Source organism: Siphateles boraxobius, unplaced genomic scaffold (genome assembly GCF_051911475.1).
Source record: "Siphateles boraxobius isolate OS27281-9 unplaced genomic scaffold, OSU_SipBor_1 26, whole genome shotgun sequence".
Lineage (NCBI taxonomy): Eukaryota > Metazoa > Chordata > Actinopteri > Cypriniformes > Leuciscidae > Siphateles > Siphateles boraxobius.
The window spans coordinates 9,354,413-9,377,158 of NW_027508876.1; the positions used below are offsets into that span (position 1 = coordinate 9,354,413).

The 22,746-nt window shown below is 37.4% G+C and overlaps 1 protein-coding gene across 2 annotated transcripts in view; it reads left to right on the forward strand.

Annotated features, from left to right (window-relative positions):
- Positions 1-813: 813 nt before the first annotated feature.
- gnal (guanine nucleotide binding protein (G protein), alpha activating activity polypeptide, olfactory type) overlaps positions 814-22,746 on the forward strand; it is a 179,089-nt gene continuing 157,156 nt past the window's right edge. For both annotated transcript variants that reach the window (XM_077244361.1, XM_077244362.1), the window contains exons 1-4: positions 814-1,334; positions 1,505-1,577; positions 2,279-2,333; positions 2,461-2,580. In XM_077244361.1, coding sequence (XP_077100476.1) covers positions 1,196-1,334; positions 1,505-1,577; positions 2,279-2,333; positions 2,461-2,580 — 387 coding nt within the window. In that variant the 5' untranslated portion in view covers positions 814-1,195. The remainder of the gene's footprint in view (positions 1,335-1,504; positions 1,578-2,278; positions 2,334-2,460; positions 2,581-22,746) is intronic.

Sequence of the window (22,746 nt, forward strand, 5' to 3'; positions counted from 1 at the left end):
GACCACAGGGTGAGCGCCCCCTACTGGCCTCACTAACACCTCTTCCAGCAGCAACCTGGTTTTCCCAGGAGGTCTCCCATCCAGTATACTGACCAGGCTCAACCCTGCTTAGCTTCAGAGGTGTCTTGGGCTACAGGGTGATATGGCTGTTAATTTTTGTGTGTGTGTAGGTTATAGGTTATTTTCATGAATAACAGGTTGGGGCAAGTAGATTTAAAGATTATATAAATCACATGATTAATATGTTTTAATAAAATATAATGCATATTATTATTTTATTACAATTTCTTTTGATATTTTTTTAGTATGTTAGCATATTTGTTTTGTGTGTTACCTTTTCCGTTTTTCCATCCTGCTATCACTATGTTTTAGATGTAGGCTACAGTGGCTACTGTATCTTCTTCCTGGGCAATAACAGTGGAAAACAATGGTTTGATACCTTTTTTTTCAAACAGAAATTGACATCTGCCCTGAGAAATGTGCACTAGTGTAGAAGTATTACAATCAACTTTGTTTGCACATATAAGTGTGCACAGTTTTTTAATCCTGTTAAGAAAAGAATGAAAACAACATGTTAATTTTTTTGTGGAAACATCAGTAGACAGATAAATCAATAGAATAAAAATGGAAAGGTTATATTTTGTATTTTTGTAACAATTTATGTCGTGTAGCAGCTGGGGTAGAGGATTCTGTAACAAACTCACTTATGAATGACGCCTTTAATGATGAATGATTGCATAAGCTTAAAATGCAGTGATGTAGTGGGGATATGAGAGACTGACCTGGGATCAGCAGGTTGAGTGTGGAGTGTCACTTCCTGTAAGTGCAGAGGGAGGCAGTGCTGAGTTAAAGACACAAACACACATTACAACAAAATAGCGAGAGGAGAGAGAGAGAGAGAGAGAGAGAGAGAGAGAGAGAGAGAGAGAGAGAGAGAGAGAGAGAGAGATGATCTGACCTGAGCTTCAGTCGCTTCATGTCTGATTTTCAAACATTGATCATGAATATATCGAGGAGATCCGACTGAATCTGTCGCTCGGGTGTGTGAAGAGGTCAAAGCGAAACCTTTTTTTCCCCGTGGCCCAGGGATTTCTTGCTCTATTTATCAGCCTAATACATTTTAAATCATCATTATAGGAGACATTTGAGATATTATTATTATTTATTGTGTCTGAGGAGTAAGAGGCTTTTGAACATGGGATGTTTGGGGAACAGCAAGACAGAAGATCAGCGCATCGACGAGAAGGCGCAACGAGAGGCGAATAAAAAGATCGAGAAACAGTTACAGAAAGAGAGACAGGCGTATAAAGCCACACACCGCCTGCTCTTATTAGGTAAGATAGGAATCTTAAACTAAAACATTAATAACAATTTATCATCTGATCAGAGGTATAGGCTATATTTTCATCATCATCATCATGGATGGATAATTTCTTCATGGCCCTGGAAATAGTAATACTTAGGCTATGTATCATCTCATGACTTTTTTTTCTATGATTTTAAGGCGCTGGGGAATCCGGGAAGAGCACTATAGTCAAACAGATGCGGATCCTGCACGTCAACGGCTTTAACGCAGAGTGAGTGTTTGATTATTTAGCGTTATTACTGCCTCTGGGCCTTTTCTGTGTTTATTATAACGGATGCGGCATCCATGTCTGTTGAGGATGTTAGAATGTTGACAGGCTTCAGATGTACGCCTCTGCGTCCGGTGCGTTTTTATGGCTGTCACTAAACCTAGTGAGCTGGCTAGTTAGACAGCATTTTGGGCATCATAGGCGTGCGCAATATTTTTGGGCCTAATTTTTGGTCATCATGCACGCATGCAGCATTTCAGAGTCTCAAATTTGAGCGCCCACCTATACAGCATATTTTGATATATGTGTGCAGCATTTTTTTCAGCATAATTTTTTTGGACTGCGTATAGACAGCGTTTTTGGCATGCAGCATTTTTGGATCTTATTTTTGGGCTGTTTACCTAGACACAGTATCTTTGGGCCTTATCTCTAGGCAAATAAAATAGTTAGATAATAACTGGATTGATTATACATAAGAGTTATGTGCCGTTATTTCAATGTTCACTATCAGGATGAGGTCATTGTGTGTAGAATGTGCTCTGTTGTGACTTTAATCACAGTTTGACCTTTGATAAGGACCACCTTTGAGTAATAACAATCACATTCCTAATTTATGGACAATTATTATGACACTCCTAATTTTGAAATTATGTCATTCATTCTTTAATGTCAGTTTCCTCCTATTTTCCTCCTCTTCTGCTCAGAGAAAAGCAGCAAAAAATATTGGATATCCGGAAAAATGTTAAGGACGCCATAGTGGTAAGTCATTTTTGTGAATACAAATTGCGCCCAATTTACTGTTTTTGTTTTGTCTCCAACAGTTTTGTCTAGCTGATTAGTCTGGTTTTATTCATCCTGCTTTTACATCTATGTTTCTATTTTCCAGACGATAATATCTGCTATGAGCACCTTAACACCCCCTGTGTCAATTGCCAACCCGTCCAATCAGCCTAGAGCTGAGTACATCAAAAGTATAGCTCCACTCTCAGACTTTGACTACACCGAGGTAAGACACTGTATCCAAATCTGTTACAGCACCAAGCGGAAGACATAAAAAGTATATATTTTTTTTTAAATGGGAAATTGATGTCACATCGTTTGACAGAAACCTGTAATGATTGATTACACTGAAGGGGTGTGTTCTAGTCTAATGACCTTATAACCAGGCTGATATTGGGCCAAGTTATTATTGAAATGTTGGTTCTTTTGTTGTTTAGACGGTAGTTCTTTGTTAGTGTTTCCTCATAATTGAAATGGTGCACATATTCCCTTTTAAATCCAGTCAATGGTTCAGGCACATACTGCATGATGGACATACTCTGCTACTCCGCTACTCTAGTAGCAGAGAACTTTCTGCCATAGATTCTTATACGTCCTTTGTCAATGTCTGCTCATGAGAGCTGGCATAGATGTTGTCACTCAATGTCATAACTTTGTGGGTCCATTGTTTTGGTATTATAGGGAAGATCACATTATGTTACTTTTTTTTTTCCAGTTACATGAATTAAAAATATAATGGTTTCATTTTGTGCTATTTGACTTTTTAACACGAGTCACAATGTGCACACAAACACACTCTTGTTAATAAACAATAAAGAAAAGCTTTCTTAATGGCTTGATTATAATGAAATCCATAAAGTAAATTTTTTTGTAGTCATTGACCATGTACACTTCATTGTCATTCATTTAATTATGTTTTATTAACAAACTTTGGGAGGAGCCCGTTCAGATAATTAACCTGATTAACACGATAGAAGCGCATTTAGTTAATCAACTCAATTAACGATAAGAGGTATATATACAGCAGACTCACCTGTGTTCGTTGACAGTTTATCAGCATCCCTTCACCGCCCCATCTCTTCATTCAAGTCCTAACTATTCTTATCACAACCGGGGGGAATACTTTCGGTTTGGGCCAAAATTCCAAACTTGGAGCCCTCCCCTCGAACAGCACCCCAAATACGCAAAACCCTTACTCTACTTAATTATATGTAAGTGTGAACTTAACAATAACACAGAAGTGTGTGATGGCCAAGACATTTTTTAATACTTGTAAAGTCTCCTCCTAACTCCAAAAGCATTTTTATCAATAGTTTGACTTTCAACAACTGTCCAATTAGATAGATTTCTTTATTGTCATTGTGCAATTTTACATACAACAACATTTTTAATTGAAATACCATATAAATTAATGATCAGCTATAGTAGATATTATATGATGGAATAAAGTATTTAATTTAACACCGGTAATAAAGGGTTAGTTCACCTAAAAATGAAAAATCTGAATGAAATAATTTACTTTGTCATGTCGTTCCAAGACCATAAGACTGTCATTCATCTTTGTAACACAAAAGAAGATATTTTTAACAATCTCACATTTTTTGTTAATCCATTGAAAGTCCACACAGGCCAAGCTTTCACACATTAAAAGTACAAAAAGACATTCACATGAATCAAGCTGTTTTATTCAATGAGGTTTGTTTTCGCTCTTCAAGCCAGCATGGTTGAGTCTCCAGAAAACTTTTCTTAAACTGCTTGATTAATATGGATTACTTTTACAATGTATTTTTGTACTTTTTGATGCATGAACATTTTGATTGTGAACTTTTAATGGATGGACATAGTTAATGTACATAGTTATATGACTCTGAAGTAGCTTAATTTACAATATAGTACACCCTTGAATGTCTACTATTTTTATAAAAGGGTTATTATATAGTAAATATATTAGGACACATTTTTACCTGACGCCATAGAGCATGAGAACTATCTATTTTATAATATTGTATTTTCATTTAGAGAACCTTAATGCATTAAAAATGAATACAAATCTTGGAAGAATGGCCCTAACATTACCACATTTCCCTTAAAATGTATTATCTACAGGGACATGTTTTTGTCAGTATCAAACCATGTGGCAAAAACCTTATATTTTGTTTGTGGTTTGTTCAGGATTGGAGGCCTGGTTATAGAGTCTAACTGTCTCCATGACCTCACTCCTGTTTGCCTATGGTCAAATGCAACAGTTTTCATATTTGTTTCATGAAACCCTAAGCAAATATGTCCTCTAAATGTTGCAAATGTGTTCATTCAAATGGTTGTGGACTCAGTGATGTGATGTACAAATAAACACTCATGAAAACATGTTATAATGATTAAATTATTCATAAACAGATCTTGTTTAAATGCTGATATTTATGCAAACATTTACAGAAACTTAAGCATTATTTTAGTGTCTTTCTCTTACAGTTATCCACACAAGAATGGCAGACATCATGAGTAAAAAACAACAACTTTCCAGCATTAGGTCTAGGCAATATATCAAGTATTCACAATAGACTATAGGCCTATTCACTATGATATTGCCAGTGAAATTACATTACATTATTTTTGAATATATGTCTTTTTATTTGACAATTACCCTTCCTAAAGATCATATCATTAGAATAGTTGGTCACACTTTATATTAGGTGTCTTTATCTACTAAGTACTTGCATAAACAAAAAAAACCCAAAAAACAAAATTTGGTGCTTACTTTGTTACTATGTTGTATTACAAAACACTTGAAGCTATTGAGGTGGGGTACAGGTAAGGTTAGGGATAGGTTTGGTTGTATGTTAAATTTAAGGGAGTGACTGAGAATTCCCTTTCACATGTCAAAACGTTCTGTAATCACTTGTAATCCATTCAATCAGTAGTGAGGGGAATCAATTCTGAGCGATCATGTAGCAAGAGAAAACATAGATGTTCTGACTTAAAAAAAAACCTCGTCACTTCAGGCAAATCTGCTGTGTGCTCCACTTAGCAAATCTAAAAATCTAAAACATAAGCAATCGAAGTCAAACATGAAACAGTGCTGTTATACTCTAATTTATCATATACATATTGTACTGCTGCTTGGTCAATCAAATTAGAGGACCAGAACTAATTGATGAAGTGAAAAATGATTATCATTCTTTAATTGTCAGTTTTGTGTCCATTAGTGAAAAAACTGCAGAAAAATATGCAAAAATAATTTAACTGGATGTTCTGTACAAGTTCATGTTTGAATGTTTTTTATCTTCCTGCTACCGATGGCGGTTGAGATCAACATTTTAGTTCATTTCTGAATGATTTAATGATACAAGCAAATTACAAAAGTATACTGTATGGCCCAATCATATGCTAAAACCCGTTTCATGGCTAAAATAATTTATTATGGAATGGAGAATATTTTGCACGTAAGAACAGATGTACAGAGTCAAAGATTTTAATAGTAAAAGATATTGAAAGATTTTAGTTGTGAAAGAGCACTATTTAATGCAGAAGGCAAGAGTTTTCACAATCACTTGTGAGAAGTTATGGATGTTTAATTTTAAATAGATGCTTCTTTCAGAGCCAAAATAGTTTGTATTTAGTAACTAGTGCTACAGGGGAGATGACATTAGTGTGCTCAGCCACGTGTGTGTGTGTGTGTGTGTTTGCTGCTGTTACCTAATTAAAATCTCTTTCTATTGGGTCGCAGAGAGCGGTCGGGCTGTCATGAGTTTTATAAGGCTGATTTGATCAGAGTTCAAAGTGGCAGCCAGCTGACAGAACACACACACACACACACACACACACACACACACACACACACACACACACACACACACACACACACACACACACACACACACACACACACACACACACACACACACACACACACACACACACACACACACACAGAGCTCTCTTTAACATTATTGGACTCTTTTTCTTGGCTGTTTCGTGCAAGATGATGCTGATTATGTCATTAGTACAGATGTTAAACAGCAGTGAGTTCATAAGGGCTGTAAACATTGGGCCTCATTCATGAAACTTTAGTAAATATATGAGTAAATTCTGAGTAATTCTCAAGAACTCTCTTCCGGATTTACAAATGCTTCGTAAACACCAGATTTGATAGTTAAACGTGTGAATATATATATTTGCACGCACATTCATAATTAGCATGATCCCCGTCTATGGATTACAAATACGTAAATTATATGTCCAGGAACGCTGTGAAAACTTCTTGTCTCCCTTCTCAGGTTTGGCTCTAGTATATAGCATGAATGCAAAATAGACTAATTGGCCATTTGCTTTACAAAAAATATTCAATTAAAGTGTGTCTACCTAAGCGTTTTTAGCCAGCTGAAAGCGGCCAGCTGGGGGCACTTGAGAGTACTGGAGGCACAGCATTTTTCCAGCTAAAGCTTTGGTTGTTATGATTACCGACATTGATTGTGGCTGATGGCTGACAAAAAACTGATATATTTATAATTTATATTTGTTTTAATATTTCATAATTTGGAAATAGAATATTTTGAAAATGAATACAAAAACAAAGCTGTAAAAAAACAGACTTGTAGTTTATTGATTCAGCTTTTTGATTCTGAAATCCTATTATAGTATTTTTCACAAATATAGAAATTGTTAAAAAAATATATGAATAAAAGGAAGTAAACACGGTAACAAACAGGGCAGTTTGTGCATTTTGGGAATCAGATTTATTTCAAATAAAGACAAGGTAACACTAATTTTACAAACTAATGAAGACTGAGGATGGGAGCGCTGTGGGCTCTGGCACTGGTGTTCTCAGTGCCATACGAACCATCGGCCAAACAGAAAAAAACGCTTTGGCGATGCCGATATGAAAAAAAATCCCAAATAAATGCCGGTCAGCAATCTCCAAATTACCTTGCTAAATTGGCAAACAAACTCGTGAAATATCACTGTCATCATTTTGCCTTATAGAACACAAAAATAGAAAACGAAGAACACAAAATACATTACACAAAAATACACAACATTTTGAAAATGCAAACACTTTCATGAATCCGGCTTTACGGAACGGAACAGAACGGCTTTATGAACAATTTACATTAAAAATCATTCTGCTTGTGATTCATGGATGAGGCCTATTGTGTGTTATTAAAGAGAAAGACAGTTCTGGTCTAAAATGTCTAAAACTTGTTCGAGCTGCAAATTAAAGTTTTTTTTGAGGTGTGTTTATGAGTTGATATGATGAGGTTTGTGCATGTGTTTGGGCCGCAGTGCTGTCTCCATTAATTAGGCTCTTTATGTAATGTTATATTGATTTTTGTTAGTAAACATGCTGGTCAAGCGCTGGGCAGAAAAGAGCAGTGGGGGGTTGTCCAAATCCTTCCTGAACCAAATCATGTGTCGGCCAGAAGAGAAAGTCCTTAGTGAGGGCGGGATGAAATATAGGGAAAGAACTTTAACATCATAGATAATCTTAAGCTAAAAGATAGGCAGTGCATTGTGTATGTGACACTTTCATACTGCCAAACATTCTGGAACAGTAAAACTGGACATAGATGAATTACTTAATATTGACTTTTATTTGTATTGTAGAATATAAATAACAGGTTCTAAAAAAAAAATCCTGTAAATCTAGAGGAGTATTGTAAGTCTGGTTATCTGCATGTTGTGTGTTTGCAAAGAACTTAAAGGGATATTTCACCCATAAATGAAAATTATTTCATCATTGACACCCTCAAGTTGTTCCAAACCTGTATGAATTTCTTTCTTTTGCTGAACACAAAAGATGATAATTTGAAGAATTTTTTTTTTTTTGATGAACCAAACAGTTGATGAGCCCCATTGACTTATTTTGGAAATCAAAGAAGATATTTTGAAGATTATGTTTAACCACACAGTTGATGGTTGACCCATATTCTTCAAATTGTATTCTTTTGTGTTCAGCAGAATGAAATTAGGGAGTGTTTCAATATATTCTGTAGCTTTTGCTGCTGTTGAGAGAAGGTTTTGTTGAGCAAACAGTTTGTAAAACAACTGGAAGTGTTCAGTAAGAGTGCTGTTGATTAGCGGACCTTGTCGATATGGCAACATCTCAAAGTTTGGACGATTCAGCACTTTGGCTTGGCATTAATTTCATTCCTATGAAATGCTGTTGTGTTGAGAAATGTAGCTACTATTGCAGTTGCCTCAGTGTTGGACACTAGCATTTTGTCGTCAGCTAGGATGAACAGTAGTGAAAGGTATTGTTGTTAATGATGTGTTTACCCTGGTATTGCCTTTAGTCCACCTGGCCAAAAAGATTATGCTTGTTTCAAATGCATCACTGTTTATCAGGGAGGATATAATTGAAAGATAGTTAACAAGACATGTTAAAATTGATGTTGGCAATATAACCAAATTCTATGTGAAAATGATTAATTTTATGAATAATTTTATTTCACAATAATGATATATATATATATATATATATATATATATATATATCAGTGTTTCCCCTACCATTATATAAGGGGGGCGCCCCGCCCTCCTAACGGCTCGCCCCGCCCCCCTGGAAGGTCAATTAAATTTGATTTGATTTTCTTTATAGTGCCAGATTACAATTTGTTATTTTATTAAACAAACTAAATAGCCCTTAAGTAATATGTTATTTATCTTCTTTCCACGATGGCATGTCTTTTCTTTTCTTTTGCGCGTTTACAATTATCCCATTGAGTGCGCACACGCGCACACTCACACACAAACAAACACTTGTGCGGGCACGGGCGGTAATGCACTCACTCTGTGTGTGCGCAGTTGCGGGAGAATAAAACGATTTTCGGGACTCCCGCAAACTAGAAATATCTATGAATAAAACATATAAAAACAAATACATTTTTATTCATCTGTTGCAGAAAAGTAACAAAAACAACTAAAACAAAATAGAAACGATTTACAGGCCAGAGCTTCTTTTTATAACATGTTTGCAGCGTTGAGCGATGTAGCCAATCACAGACATATGTGTTGATTTCTTGAACGCAATGGCCAATCACAAGCATTTAAGATAGACTCCCCTCACCACTCAAAACGGACTTTTTGTTCAGTGCTGAATTCTGTATGCTGGCAAATCCTCTAATTATAACAAACAAAGTGTATATATTATGAAAGATTCATTGTGCAGTCAGCTTCATTGATAATAACAGAGATGTGAGATTGCGATGAACTGATGTCAGCGTTTTAGGAATTATTAAGGGAGCGCACTTTTTTATAAAGGGAGCTTTTACATTTTTTATTTATATTTATTTATTTTTTTAATTATAATTTTAAATAATTTATAAAATGCAGTTAAAGGGTTAGTTCACCCAAAAATGAAAATTAAGTCATTAATTACTCACCCCCATGCTGTACCAACCCCGTAAGACCTTCGTTCATCTTCGGAACACAAATGAAGATATTTTTGATTAAATCTGAGAGGTGGATCACTGCTACATAGGCTGCCAGAGGGAATGAAACTTGACGGCCCAGAAAGTCATTAAAGAAAATGTTTAAATATTCCATGTGCCTACAGTGGCTCAACTATAAGTTTATCAAGCGACGAGAATACTTTTTTCCCGAAAAAAAAAACATAATAACGACTTTATTCGACTATTCCTTTTCTTCCTTGTGGGCCTGAGACGAGAGTTCAAGAGATTTCCACGACGCATGCGCGAGAACTGAGAAGAGGACGTTCTTCTTCTAATACTTCTTGTTCAGTTCTCGCGCATGCGTCGTGGAAATCTCTTGAACTCTCGTCTCAGGCCCACAAGGAATGAAAAGGAATAGTCGAATAAAGTCGTTATTATGTTTGTTTTTTCGGGAAAAAAGTAGTCTCGTCGCTTGATAGACTTATAGTTGAGCCACTGTAGGCACATGGAATATTTAAACATGTTCTTTAATGACTTTCTGGGCCGTCAAGTTTCATTCCCTCTGGCAGCCTATGTAGCAGTGATCCACCTCTCATATTTAATCAAAAATATCTTCATTTGTGTTCCGAAGATGAACGAAGGTCTTACGGGGTTGGTACAGCATGGGGGTGAGTAATTAATGACTTAATTTTCATTTTTGGGTGAACTAACCCTTTAATATATTCACTGCATCCGTTAAAAGAAACAAATGAACACCATGACTCCTTTAAGTGGTTGTGTCTGTCAATTTTGCTTTTGTGTCTGTCAATTTTTGCAAAAGATGCTTTCCAACAGACTTTATCGTAGTTTTTGTCCTGACTTAAGTCAATGGAGTTGGACAAAAACTACGATAAAACCTGTTGGAAAGCATCTTTTGCAGCGATTTTTGTGTGAGCATATCAGTGAACACCCCAGACCACTCGGTGAGTTTCACGTCTTTGTAAACTAAAGTTTAATGCGTTTTATGAATGATTGTTCCAGTGCCCCTATGAAACCATTGTGTAGGTGGGGACTTGCTAATACAGAAACCGAAAATTCTCGGGACAGCAGCATTTGTCCAAATTTCAATCTTAACCGTTCGATTTCATCAGAAACGATCTTAAAACAGGGCTTTAAGTGTAAAATACCAATCTTGTCCTTTAAGCAATTTAATCATCTGTGGAACGGGCAGGACTCGAAAAACTCCAGCCAATCATTTCCAAGACCACCTAGAATCATTGGACAGTTAGTGCGTCAATCAAACGGTCGTACCATACCCCCCTCCCCCAACCCCCTCACGCGCGTGTCCCCTTCGTGCGCATACTCAAAGCTCCTGACCCAGTCACAGTAAATGCAAGTCGCCCTGGTACTGAGAGGGAGAGAGTAAGTGCAAGTTGCGCATCCATGTTCTTCGAATGGGTGGAGTCAGGGCCAGTGTTGGAGGAAAGAAGGTAGGACCTTTTGAGTTGTGTATTTTCAAAATCTGCCGGCTATTTTGCAAATCCCATACCCTACCTTTAAGATAACTACACCCAGGCTATCTGCATACCACAGGGATTAAACCACACCATGTTCTTGTGTCTGGCCAGAAGAGAACTACTAAGTCTACTTAACTGAGCCTGGTTTCTCCTAAGGTTTTTTCTCCGTTCTGTCTCCAATGGAGTTTGGGTTCCTTGCCACTGTCACCTTTTGGCTTATTTAGTTGGGGAGACTTAATATTCAGCAATATTATTGACTTGACTGAACTGAGACTATTGGATGATAACGGACCTGGATGATAACATCACTGTTTTCTACAGAGCTGCTTTATAGATGAACTCTATAATTAAGTAATTAACTTTACACAGTTATTGAACCAAAATGAATCAACACTTAACTGATTTCACCTGAATACTGAAGATTTACTTTTGTCTTTTTAGAGCTGCTTTACAGCTTTTTTCATCATTGAATTATTATTTTCCTGTTTATCACTTTAAAGCTGCCTTGAAACGATCTGTATTGTATTAAGAGCTATATCAGGGGTTCTCTTACAAGAGTATCTCTCGTACTGCGTAATATCTTACGCTATGGGGAAAACCTCTTTTCCACGAGACATTGAAGCCAAAAATTATCCTTAATTTTGAATCAATGTAAAACGCGTTGCGGCAGCATGCAGACATAGGCAAGACGGCTCGCGTGCCTATTGGCTGACCTGCGGCAACAGCAGCAGCCTATCGAGAGAGGCCCTGCATGACGCCATATCCAATGGGGGCGCTTCACGCCCATTACGTCACATCCCGCCAGGATAGGCGTGGCCTTGGCCTATAAATATAGCTCGATAGGCTGATACAAACTGATTTTCATCTCTTCAGCGAAGCTCACGCATCGCTGGATCCAGAATGAGAAGCCGCGCCGTCGAGAACAAGTCTTCTGCGGGACGAGCCTTGAACCTGAAGTCGCTGGCCTTCACCTCGCCGCCTTCAGTCGCCGTACCTGCTACGCTTTCCGGCGTCAATATCCGTTTACTCTGCTGAGAGTGTGTGTTCGCCGTCGCGACTCACACTCTCTCACTTTATCTAAAAGAGCAGCGTCTTTTTAAAGATGCTTTGTTTCTGTGGGTCGTGCCGAGCCGCACTCAGCGACGGGGACCGCCATTTCATCTGCGTTTCCCGCCTGGGTAAGGATCATACAGCTCTCGAGCTCGCTGATGGCGGCTGCCATCATTGCGAGCTATTGCCATTGTGACTCTGAGGACTCGCCTGCCATTTTTTCTCTGAGTCTGCCTCCCGCACGCTGTAGTGCCGCGCCCTAAAAGTGTTGTGCTTTTTGTCAAATAAAGAAAAATAAACATGATGCATTTACATTTACATTTATTCATTTAGCTGACGCTTTTATCCAAAGCGACGTACAATTGCTATATTTCAGAGGTCGCACGCCTCTGGAGCAACTAGCGGTTAAGTGTCTTGCTCAGGGACACATTGGCGTCTCACAGTGGATTCGAACCCGGGTCTCTCACACCAAAGGCATGTGTCGTATCCACTGCGCCATCACCACCCATGCGAATTTTGCCTTCTCTCTGTCAGTGAAGTCCATTCTGAAACGCGTCCGAAAATGAACTGTAACTCATGTTTATAGTGAATACTTGTCATACAGGCACGAGAGATTTTTCTTTATGAAGCTTGAACTATCTTCTTGTAAATTAAGTAATTTATGTAAAAAAACAAATATTCTCAGTTTATGTAATATGTATGAAAAGAGAGGGTGTCAGTCTTTTTCTTTTCAGCTCATTATACCTCATTATGCGTTAATTTGACACGCCCATGGAGAGCACGCGCTATTCAAACGCAAATGCTCTGAGGCAAACAATGCAAACATGCCAATGCCCACATCAGCTGGATTATAAAACACATCAAGTTTAATTAGAATCATGTAGTTTACCTCTTCTTGCTGCGCTGTGAGGAATAATACTATCTAATAATCCTGGAAACATTACCTCAGAAGTGCTGGTAGTTTCATTTCGAGGAGCAACGGATCCAGCTGATGTAGTAAGTTATTTATTCTTAAATGCTTTGTTCTAATCGCGCTATTCAATAGTGTCTGTAAACTGCAAAAATACTTATTAAATATGAATTGCGTGTCTGTGTGTGAATGAACGACACAGGCGCATGCGCGCTGTTGTTTACTACAGTTATACAGCGCGTGTCTGTGCCGTTCATTCACTCTCGCACCTACATTAGTAAACATGTTATTTTTACATGAACACATCCAAACTATATTGCTATAGCCTACTGAGATGAGTAAAAATAGACTGAAATATGTTGAAATAAAATGTCTGTATAAGCAACAAACTGCAAATTAATATGTTTATGCTAATATATCATAAACATGATATGTTACAGACTAAATATGAATGTTTAGACAAGATTTAGTTGATTAGTTTTGGATAGATTATAAAGTTTTTACTGTAAAAAAAGACTACTGCCACATTAAATAGGTAAGCTTTTGTTCGCCAATTTCTGCTCATATGTTAAATATACTATAGTATGGGATGTTTTGTGAAAAATAAAGTAGGTATATTGAATTATCAACTAAAATTGTCACAATGTCTGGGTGATGTCCCCTGGGTAGCCACTAGAGGTCATCTTCCCTCACAAGTCTCAGTCACTATTGAACTACAATCCCCATCACCCTTGTCGGACTCATTATTCATTATCACACTCAGCTGTTCCCACTCACCTTGTTAGTGTCTGTCTATTTATACCCTGTCTGTTTTATCACTTGTTCTGTAATCCTTGTATTTTGTCACCCGCTTCCCAGAGTTTGTCTTGGTTTGATTAAGTGTTTATTTCTTGTTTTTGGACTGCTTACATGGACCTTGACCTTTTGCCTGTTCCTGGATTTATGATTACGGATTACCCAATAAACTGCACTTGGACTATCACCTGTTTGTGTGCGTTCTGTGACAAAAAATTTTATTATAGTGTTTGTTCCAATATTCAAACTAATGAATCCTTACCTTTGAAATACGTATGATAAAATGTATACTTTTTACAAAGAAAGAATACACTTGAAATATTGTTAAAATTGTAATTGTTGTTGTAATTGTAACCTATTTGTAATTGAATCATTATGCAGCTCATTATGCGACTCATTATCCGGTCATTCTCTTCTCAGGTGTGAACACGCCTCCACGCATATTGCCTTTCCAAACAAAAAGTGTCTTATAAAATTTAAATCAATGTATTGTTTTGTGTAAATGGTTAGGCAGGATGATTTTCAGATCATTTTGAAGCAAAAACTCATTTCATAAAGAAAAATCTCTTGTGCCTGTATGACAAGTATTCGTGGAGTTACAGTTCATTTTCGGAATTGTTTCAGAATGTACTTCACTGACAGAGAGATGGCAAAACTCGCATCATGTTTATTTTTCTTTATTTGACAAAAAGCACAACATTTTGTTTTTATTGTAAGTATACACAAAAAAATAGACACATAACAGGATCGAATTATGTATAACACTTATATGTAAGATCAAAATCAACAGAGTATTTTGAGTCTCTTTTGCACTGACAAGAAAAAAAGTGAGCTGGTATCGCCGGCGATACCACCGACCCCAGAGGGTTAAGCACCAACACTTCAAAATAATTAAATTTGGAACTAGACATCTCAGTAGTATTAGTATAATGAAGTTATTACTATAAATTACAGCAACACCTCCCCTTTTCCCTTTCAGAGGAGGCTCGTGTTCATAACAATAATCTTATAATAAATAAACATATATTTAACAGTACATCTAGGTTATGATCTGTAATCATATTAACAATAAGTGCTTTTGAAGAAACAGATTGAATATTCAGCAACCCAAGCTTTATCTTTTGTTCATCTGTATTATATATTATGTATTATGTATTATTTGTTGAACACCAATTAAATTTTTACCCCTAAACGGGTTTTGGAGTTTTTTGTATTTCCTAGTTTGGGGAACAGACACAGTCTCTATATGATAATTGTCAGGAACGACTGGAAGCAAGATGCAGTGAAACACGTTTATTAAATAATAAACAGAGCACTGGTCAGACACAAGACACAGAGATGGATGAAACAGGACGAGTGACGCAGGGAACTCGACAGACAACCGGGTGGTGAATGTTCCGTGGTGACAGTCCAGTATCCGGGGATGAGGTGAGAAGAATTCGGCAGTGCGTGAATACAAGGTGAATACATCCAGGGAACGAAGACCACGAAGAAGACCATGACGAGAGACAGGAACCAACACAGGAACATACCAAACGATCTGACAACAAGAGATACCAGTCACAGAGAATATATAGCCAGAGGGAAGTGAATGGAGCTGGTGCTGCTGATCAGCGGTAATCGGAGGACACGCCCATAAACACACGCTCGCTGCACATACACACACATAAACATGAGACAAGAAGAAAGCAGAGAATTCATAAACCGTGACAATAATATCTAGGTGAAAGAGTATCTATGTGATGAGATTTATCTGACCTCTGTGATGTGAGACAGCCAGCAGACGGTCGGTTAAGCCAGTCTGTCTGCTTCCTGACCTGGGCCCCAGATAGTCAAGGATCAACTCTAAGACTAAGTGCCATATTACTAGAGAGAAGAGTGGCACCATCCCAGGAGGGATGAATAACATCTCTTTTTAACAGTTCAGGTCTGCCCCAAAAACTTGTCTAAACTTGTCTATAAACCCCTATTTTATTCTGCGGATACCACTTAGACAGCCAGCCATTGAGTGAGGACAGTCTGTTAGTATCTCGTCACCCTGGCGAACAGGAAGGGGGCTAGAGCATATTACAGTGTCTGACATCGTACTTGCGAGTTCACACACCTTTTTAGTGATTTCCGACTGGTGAAGTCGAACATCATTATTGCCGACGTGAATAATCTTATAGAATTTACGATTAGCATTAGCCAGCGCTTTTAAATTTGCTTTGATGCAGGCGCTCTTGTTCCTGTGACTAGGGTGGCTGGTGTCTCTATTTTCATGTTCCATGTAATGGAATCGGCAATCACTTGGGCACTTTTCACACGGGATTCTCAGTGGGTATGTCACTGAGCGGGGAGAACCTGTTTGATGTTCTAATCGGAACGGAACAGCTGTGTTTTGTCCCTCGACTATGCCGTCTCGCAGTCACGAATAATGTACAGAGTCCACTAAGCTAGTCGCATCCAACGCAGTATCTAAAGCCCTTGCATTCTTACTATCCTCGATTAAAGTTTGGATGCGTGTCTCTAGTTCTGAAATCTCCTTCAGCCTGACTATCTCCCTGCATTTATCACATGTGTAGCCCTCAGCACTAACAGAGAAGGCTATACTAAACAATTGGCAGGCAATGCTGTGTGTTCGACATTGGCTGTGGCTAGATGTAACCGATCGGCGAGAGTTGCTACGTGCAGGAGCCACAAACGGAGATGTGAAGTCGGACATTTTCAGCTTCCCGTAGTGACTCCCGCACTGCGTTTGCATACTTTATCACAGCTGAAGTGAAATAAATGCAAAATGTGCAATACATTTTCATTTAATACTTTATGTACTGCTTAACCCTCTGGGGTCTAAGGTGTTTTTTGGGGTCCTTGAGATGTTTTGACATGCCCTGACATTTGTGCTTTTTTCAGTTGCTTATAAACATTAATGGCAAAGGTGTCATTACACTCTATTAAGCACAAACAGGGCTACCATAATATGTGAGCAAGATGTATGTACACGTTTGTATTTTTGAGAGAATATTGTTTATGCATGGTTATTGAAAAATCAAAACGTAAAGTTTCTGAACTAAGGCCACAAAACACATACTAAATATGTGTCCACAAGGCTTTTGACTAATGGATGTTGTCGCCTTGAGTTTTTGCTCCAAAAGGATCTGAAAATCATCCTGCCTGATCATTTACACAAAACAATACATTGATTTAAGTTTTGTAAGACACTTTTTGTTTGGAAATGCAATATGAGTGGGGGCAGGAATAATGCTCTGATTCACACCTGAGAAGACAATGACCTGCATAAGGAGCCTTTCACACAGGTGTGTCACTGGGTACCAAATAATACAAGGACAAAATAAATTATATATTTCTTTTGTCCTCGCATTCCTTCTTGTGGTACCCAGTGGAAAAAGACAAATTTATTAGGGGTTGAACGACTTCAGATTTTTTTAAGTCGTCTGTTATGACATCAAAGTCGAGCCGCTGACGTCGACTAGTCGTTTACGTCATTCACAAAAACACAAGGGATGGGACTGCTTTGCAAAAACTGCTTTGCCACAATTTGCAATTTATTAGCAGAAAATTATACAGATGTTGACAGACAGCTCATAACGGGGCTGTTTAGCCTACACCTGGACACTTCATGCGTTTTCTCAGATCGGATAGCTATCTGATTTATCAAAACGATTCCATTTACACCTGGTCACAAAAATGTGTTTTCGCAAAATGGATATAAATCCGATCTTCAAACAACGCGTTAAATGCAGATTTAACGGAGTTCACGTCACCAAAAGCAACAGTAACCTAAAGAGCTGCAGTTTTTTGATCATCCGTTAATTTCAAAATCAAAGACCGCAATAAGAGAGCGTGGCAACAGCCCTGGTAGCCTAAGATCATTTTGTTTCTTTACTGTTAACGGAGATTATTGTGTTAAGCGTCTGCGACTTACTTTCACTTTGATTTGCGATAGTTTGCACATTGGCTTGAAGAATAGATGCTCAGCTGCTCATCTCCGGTGATGCGTGTTGCCTGTATCCATAGCTTCGTCAAATAATGAATATAACATGACATATAGCCTATAACACGCTCGCCTCTCACATGTTTATTTTTAGCATTGTTGGGAGGAGTCTAATTTACATATGTGGTTTCAACATCCAGATGCATTTACACTTGTCCAGTTTCGTCTGGAATGCGGCCCAGACCTCCTGAAGTGGTTTGAGCGATCGGATTCAAATCCGTCTCGAATGCGTTTCGGATAGCATTTACACCTGGTCATTTCACGATCGGATAGCTATCAGATCCCAGAAACACATGAAGTGGCCAGGTGTAAACAGCCCGCTGTTTACATCATCATTTAGGATGAAAAGGAAAATGAAAAGGGAAAAAAAGCTATAAATTCACATATGCACGTTAGTGATGCGCATAGCCAAGTAATAAAAAATAATGTTCCAATTAATTGCAGGTGAATTAGAGATAAATCATTAATATGTTTAAATAAATATTTAAAAAATTATGTTTTAATGATTTTAATAAAGAGACTGAACTCTCATTTCCCGGGAAAACAGTGAGCATGCGTCATGCTTTCACTTTCGTTTTCAACAATATCTAGTGTTAAGTTAGTAAAGTATTTCCACACACTTGATGTACCAATGCTACTTTCTTGCTGCAATGACCCTCTGGGCTCTTCATCTATTGTCGTCTGCAACAGGGCCATGTTGTTAGTATCAAAATTAGCGCAATCATAGTGTCACATGATCAACGCGACTAGTCGACGTCAAGCTTAAAGCGTCACAGCATTGTATTAAGGTGGACTAGTCGAGTAATCGACTAGTCTGTTCAAGTCCTAAAATGTATATATTCTACAGAATTTGTTCAAAGTTAGATTTGGAAACATCTTGAAAAAAATTGTCTTTTTCCACAAATTTTGTATGCATGAAAATTATTTAATATCCTAGGTAAACATTTATTGTAATTGTGCAGTTAATTATCATACTGTATTTTCAGAAAACATGATACAGCATGATACAGTATCCTCTCCCCAAATTTGTCACAAATAAAACACAATAATAAAAGTTACAATTACAACAACAATTACAATTTTAAAAATATTTCAAGTGTAATCTTTCTTTGTAAAAAGTATAAATTTTATCATACGGATTTCAAAGGTAAGGATTCATTAATTGATAATGATAATTCAATATACCTACTTTATTTTTGACAAAACATACCATACTATATATTTAACATATGAGCAGACATTGGCAAACAAAAGCTTATTTGAGGTGACAGTAGTCTTTAGACAGTAAAATCTTTATAATCTATCCAAAACTAATCAACGAAATCTTGTATAAACATTCATATTTAGTCTGTAACCTATCGTGTTTATGATATATTAGTATATAAATATTAATTTGCAGTTTGTTACTTATACAAATAAATTTTATTTCAACATATTTCAGTCTATTTTTACTCATCTCAGTAGGCTATAGCAATATAGTTTGGATGTGTTCATGTATAATTCATATTTAAACAGTCTTATTGCAGTTTACAGACACTATTCCATATCGCGATTAGAACAAAGCAGTTACGAATAAACTTACTATTCACATCAGCTGGATCCGTTGCTCCTCGAAATGAAATGACCTCTTCTGAGATAAAATTTCCAGGATTATTACGATAGTATTATTCCTCACAGCGAAGCAAGACGACGTAAAGTACATGATTCTTATTAAACTTGATGTGTTTTATCCAGCTGATGTGGGCGTTGGCATGTTTGCATGGCTTGCCTCAGATAATTTGCGTTTGAATAGCGTCGTGGGCGTGGTCACATTATCAATATTCATTTTCGGACGCGTTTCAGAATAGACTTCACCGGCAGATACAAGGCAAAACTCGCATCATGTTCATTTTTCTTTATTTGGCAAAAAGCACAACACTTTGTTTTTATTGTGAGTAGACACTCAACAGGATCTAATGATGTATAAAACTTATATGTAAGATCAAAGTCAACAGAGTATTTTGAGTCTCTTTTGGCGTTGGCGCTGTCTCAAGTCGTGTTGTCATGTCTCAACTAGCGCTGGTTCGAATACCATTTTTTGAGCCTTCTAAGCTTCGGTAGTAATGAACATCGAATATTCGAAGCTTCGGAATCTCTATAGCCTATGTCTGTCTGTCCGTTGCATTTTGATTATTTCGAGAACCGTTCATCCAAACGACTTCACAAGGGAGTGCAGTGTCGTATTTGGTGCAATATAGATAGACAGGCGAGACGCGACACGTTCAGAATTAATAAACTTTTAATAAACTACAGAACAGCGCGAGCCGGATTTAAATAAAGAAGCGGCGCGCCTCACGCATGCAGGGCTTATATGCTCCGAGAACGGTTATAGTGATATAACACACACACACACACACACACACACACACACACACACACACACACACACACACACACACACACACACACACACACACACACACACACACACACACACACACACACACACACACACACACACACACACACACAGGTCTTCTAACTTAAGCAATATTTTTAATAAGGTAGTCTAATATTTTTCTCACTAACAAATTACTGACAAAGTAGGGTAGATTTAAATAAAGAAGTGGCGCGCCTCACGCATGCAGGGCATATATGCTCCGAGAACGAACACTGCACTTGTGATATAAAACACACACACACACACACGTCTTTTAACTTAAGCAATATTTTTAGAAAGGAAGTCTTATAATATTTTTCTCACTGACAAAGTAGGGTAGATTTAAATAAATTAAAAAGAAATTTAAATAAATAAAAACGAAATTTAAATAAATAAAAACGAAATTTAAATATAGAAAAACGAAATTTAAATAAAGAAAAACGAAATTTAAATAAAGAAAAACGAAAAATAAACATGACGTCCCAGTAAAATCTCAAAGTCTCCTATATTTAGCTGTAGATTAATTTAGATTGATAAGGGTAAAAAGGATAATACATTTTGTTTCTATTATTCTATGTTCCACAATGTCAATGCAACGCAGCTTAACCCAAAATACAAGCTCATGCATGCACTTCTGTCCATACAAACTCCGCTGTTCTGCGCTCTAGTCAGAGAATACTCCCGTTGCGGGAACACATTTAGTAGTCCAAGAAGAATCAAATATATTTAAGTAGATATAACGAAATTATATGTTAAGTATTATATTTCACCAGATTTTATAGTGTAAAACATAGTCAAGCGCGAATGAGAACCGTTTCGAGGGGGTTTCCAGGTGTGCAAAAAAAAAAGAAAAATAATATTCGAAGATCACATTTTCAAATCAAATACCAACACACCGAACGAATATTCGAATATCCGGCACCAGCCCTAGTCTCAACTGGCATGCACTGCTTCAAGTCAGCCGCCGTTCGGTCTCTGTAGTGCTGCATTAGGTCGAACTTGCTTAATTGGTAGTGGGAGGAATTATGGATCAACTGAGTGTCTGCTGATGGCTGGCTGTCACTACGTGGTCTGCCTGAAATACACTTAAGCGAAGCGTTCAGCTGCTCAGCTACATGTGTTGGAATTTTTTGGAGAACAATAGGCAAGATAAACAAGATATAAAATTACAGGGTGGCCACGGGTCCTTAAAAAGTCTTGAAATGTCTTAAATTCAGATTCGATGGGTCTTAAATATTTTTGGTCACATTACCGCTTAAATTTCTCAATTCTGACTGACCCAATGCCTTTACAGATAACCAGTGAAGCATTGAAATGCAAGAATGATTCTGATTTTATTACATAAACAGCGATTGATATTGATAATGGATAGTGTATTTCTGGTAACGCTGTTGAGGCTCGCGCTGCCTGTGAGAGACTTAAGTGGAGAAATCAAAACAAATGAGCATAAGAGCACACAAAGAAACTCAAAGAAGAAATGTACTGGTTTTTTTTATTTATAACATGATATATTGAAGTAACATAACGGCAAGGGAGCTATTTTTTGCAGTATATTCTTACGATTGCAAATGTTACATTGATTTTAGTTTAATAAACAAATAGTTAATTTTAGATTACTTACATTTTAGACACAATATTGACTGATTTTGTTGCTTTACATACAAAAATAGTTCCAATCAAAGAACAGAGCAGAACTATTGTGTATCTCAAAGCAGTAGCTGCGTCTTAGTGTCTTGTTTAAAAGTATGCTTTTTCCCCCAACATTTCTTATATGTATATTCAAAATATCATTATTTATTAGTTGGTGCTTGCCAAAGGATAATTGTTATTGCTCATACTTATTATTTTCTTATTTATTCCGCCAAAAGTTTGACATGCTACTCCTCTCGCAGCTTTTGTCTCAGACACAAGAATGAGCCATCAAATCGTGCGGATTATTGAGAAATGGTGTGCTATGACTTTTATAAGCGATTTGGGGTACGATGTTTGCCCCATGGACTAGTCATAGCTCAGAGCGAGGATTTCGCAAAAACGTGTGATTTGCCACATTTGAAGAGGCTGAAAGGCTCTGTGAGAACATACCTCACAATGGGGTAAAAGTTGCACCCCTGGGGGGCAGGAGCTACCAAAAAATTTTACTCAAACGACCAATCAGTCTCTCAGGATCATTGTGAAGCTATCAAGCCACGCCCTAGCAACCATTTAGAGCACCATAGCAGCAAGTTCCATATACTTCCATTGAAAGAGATCAAAAGGATATCATTGGATAGAAGTGTCATAGACACATGAGGGTGGTCTCGTTTGACTCGGAGCAGCAAACAGCCAATCATAAATCACCTC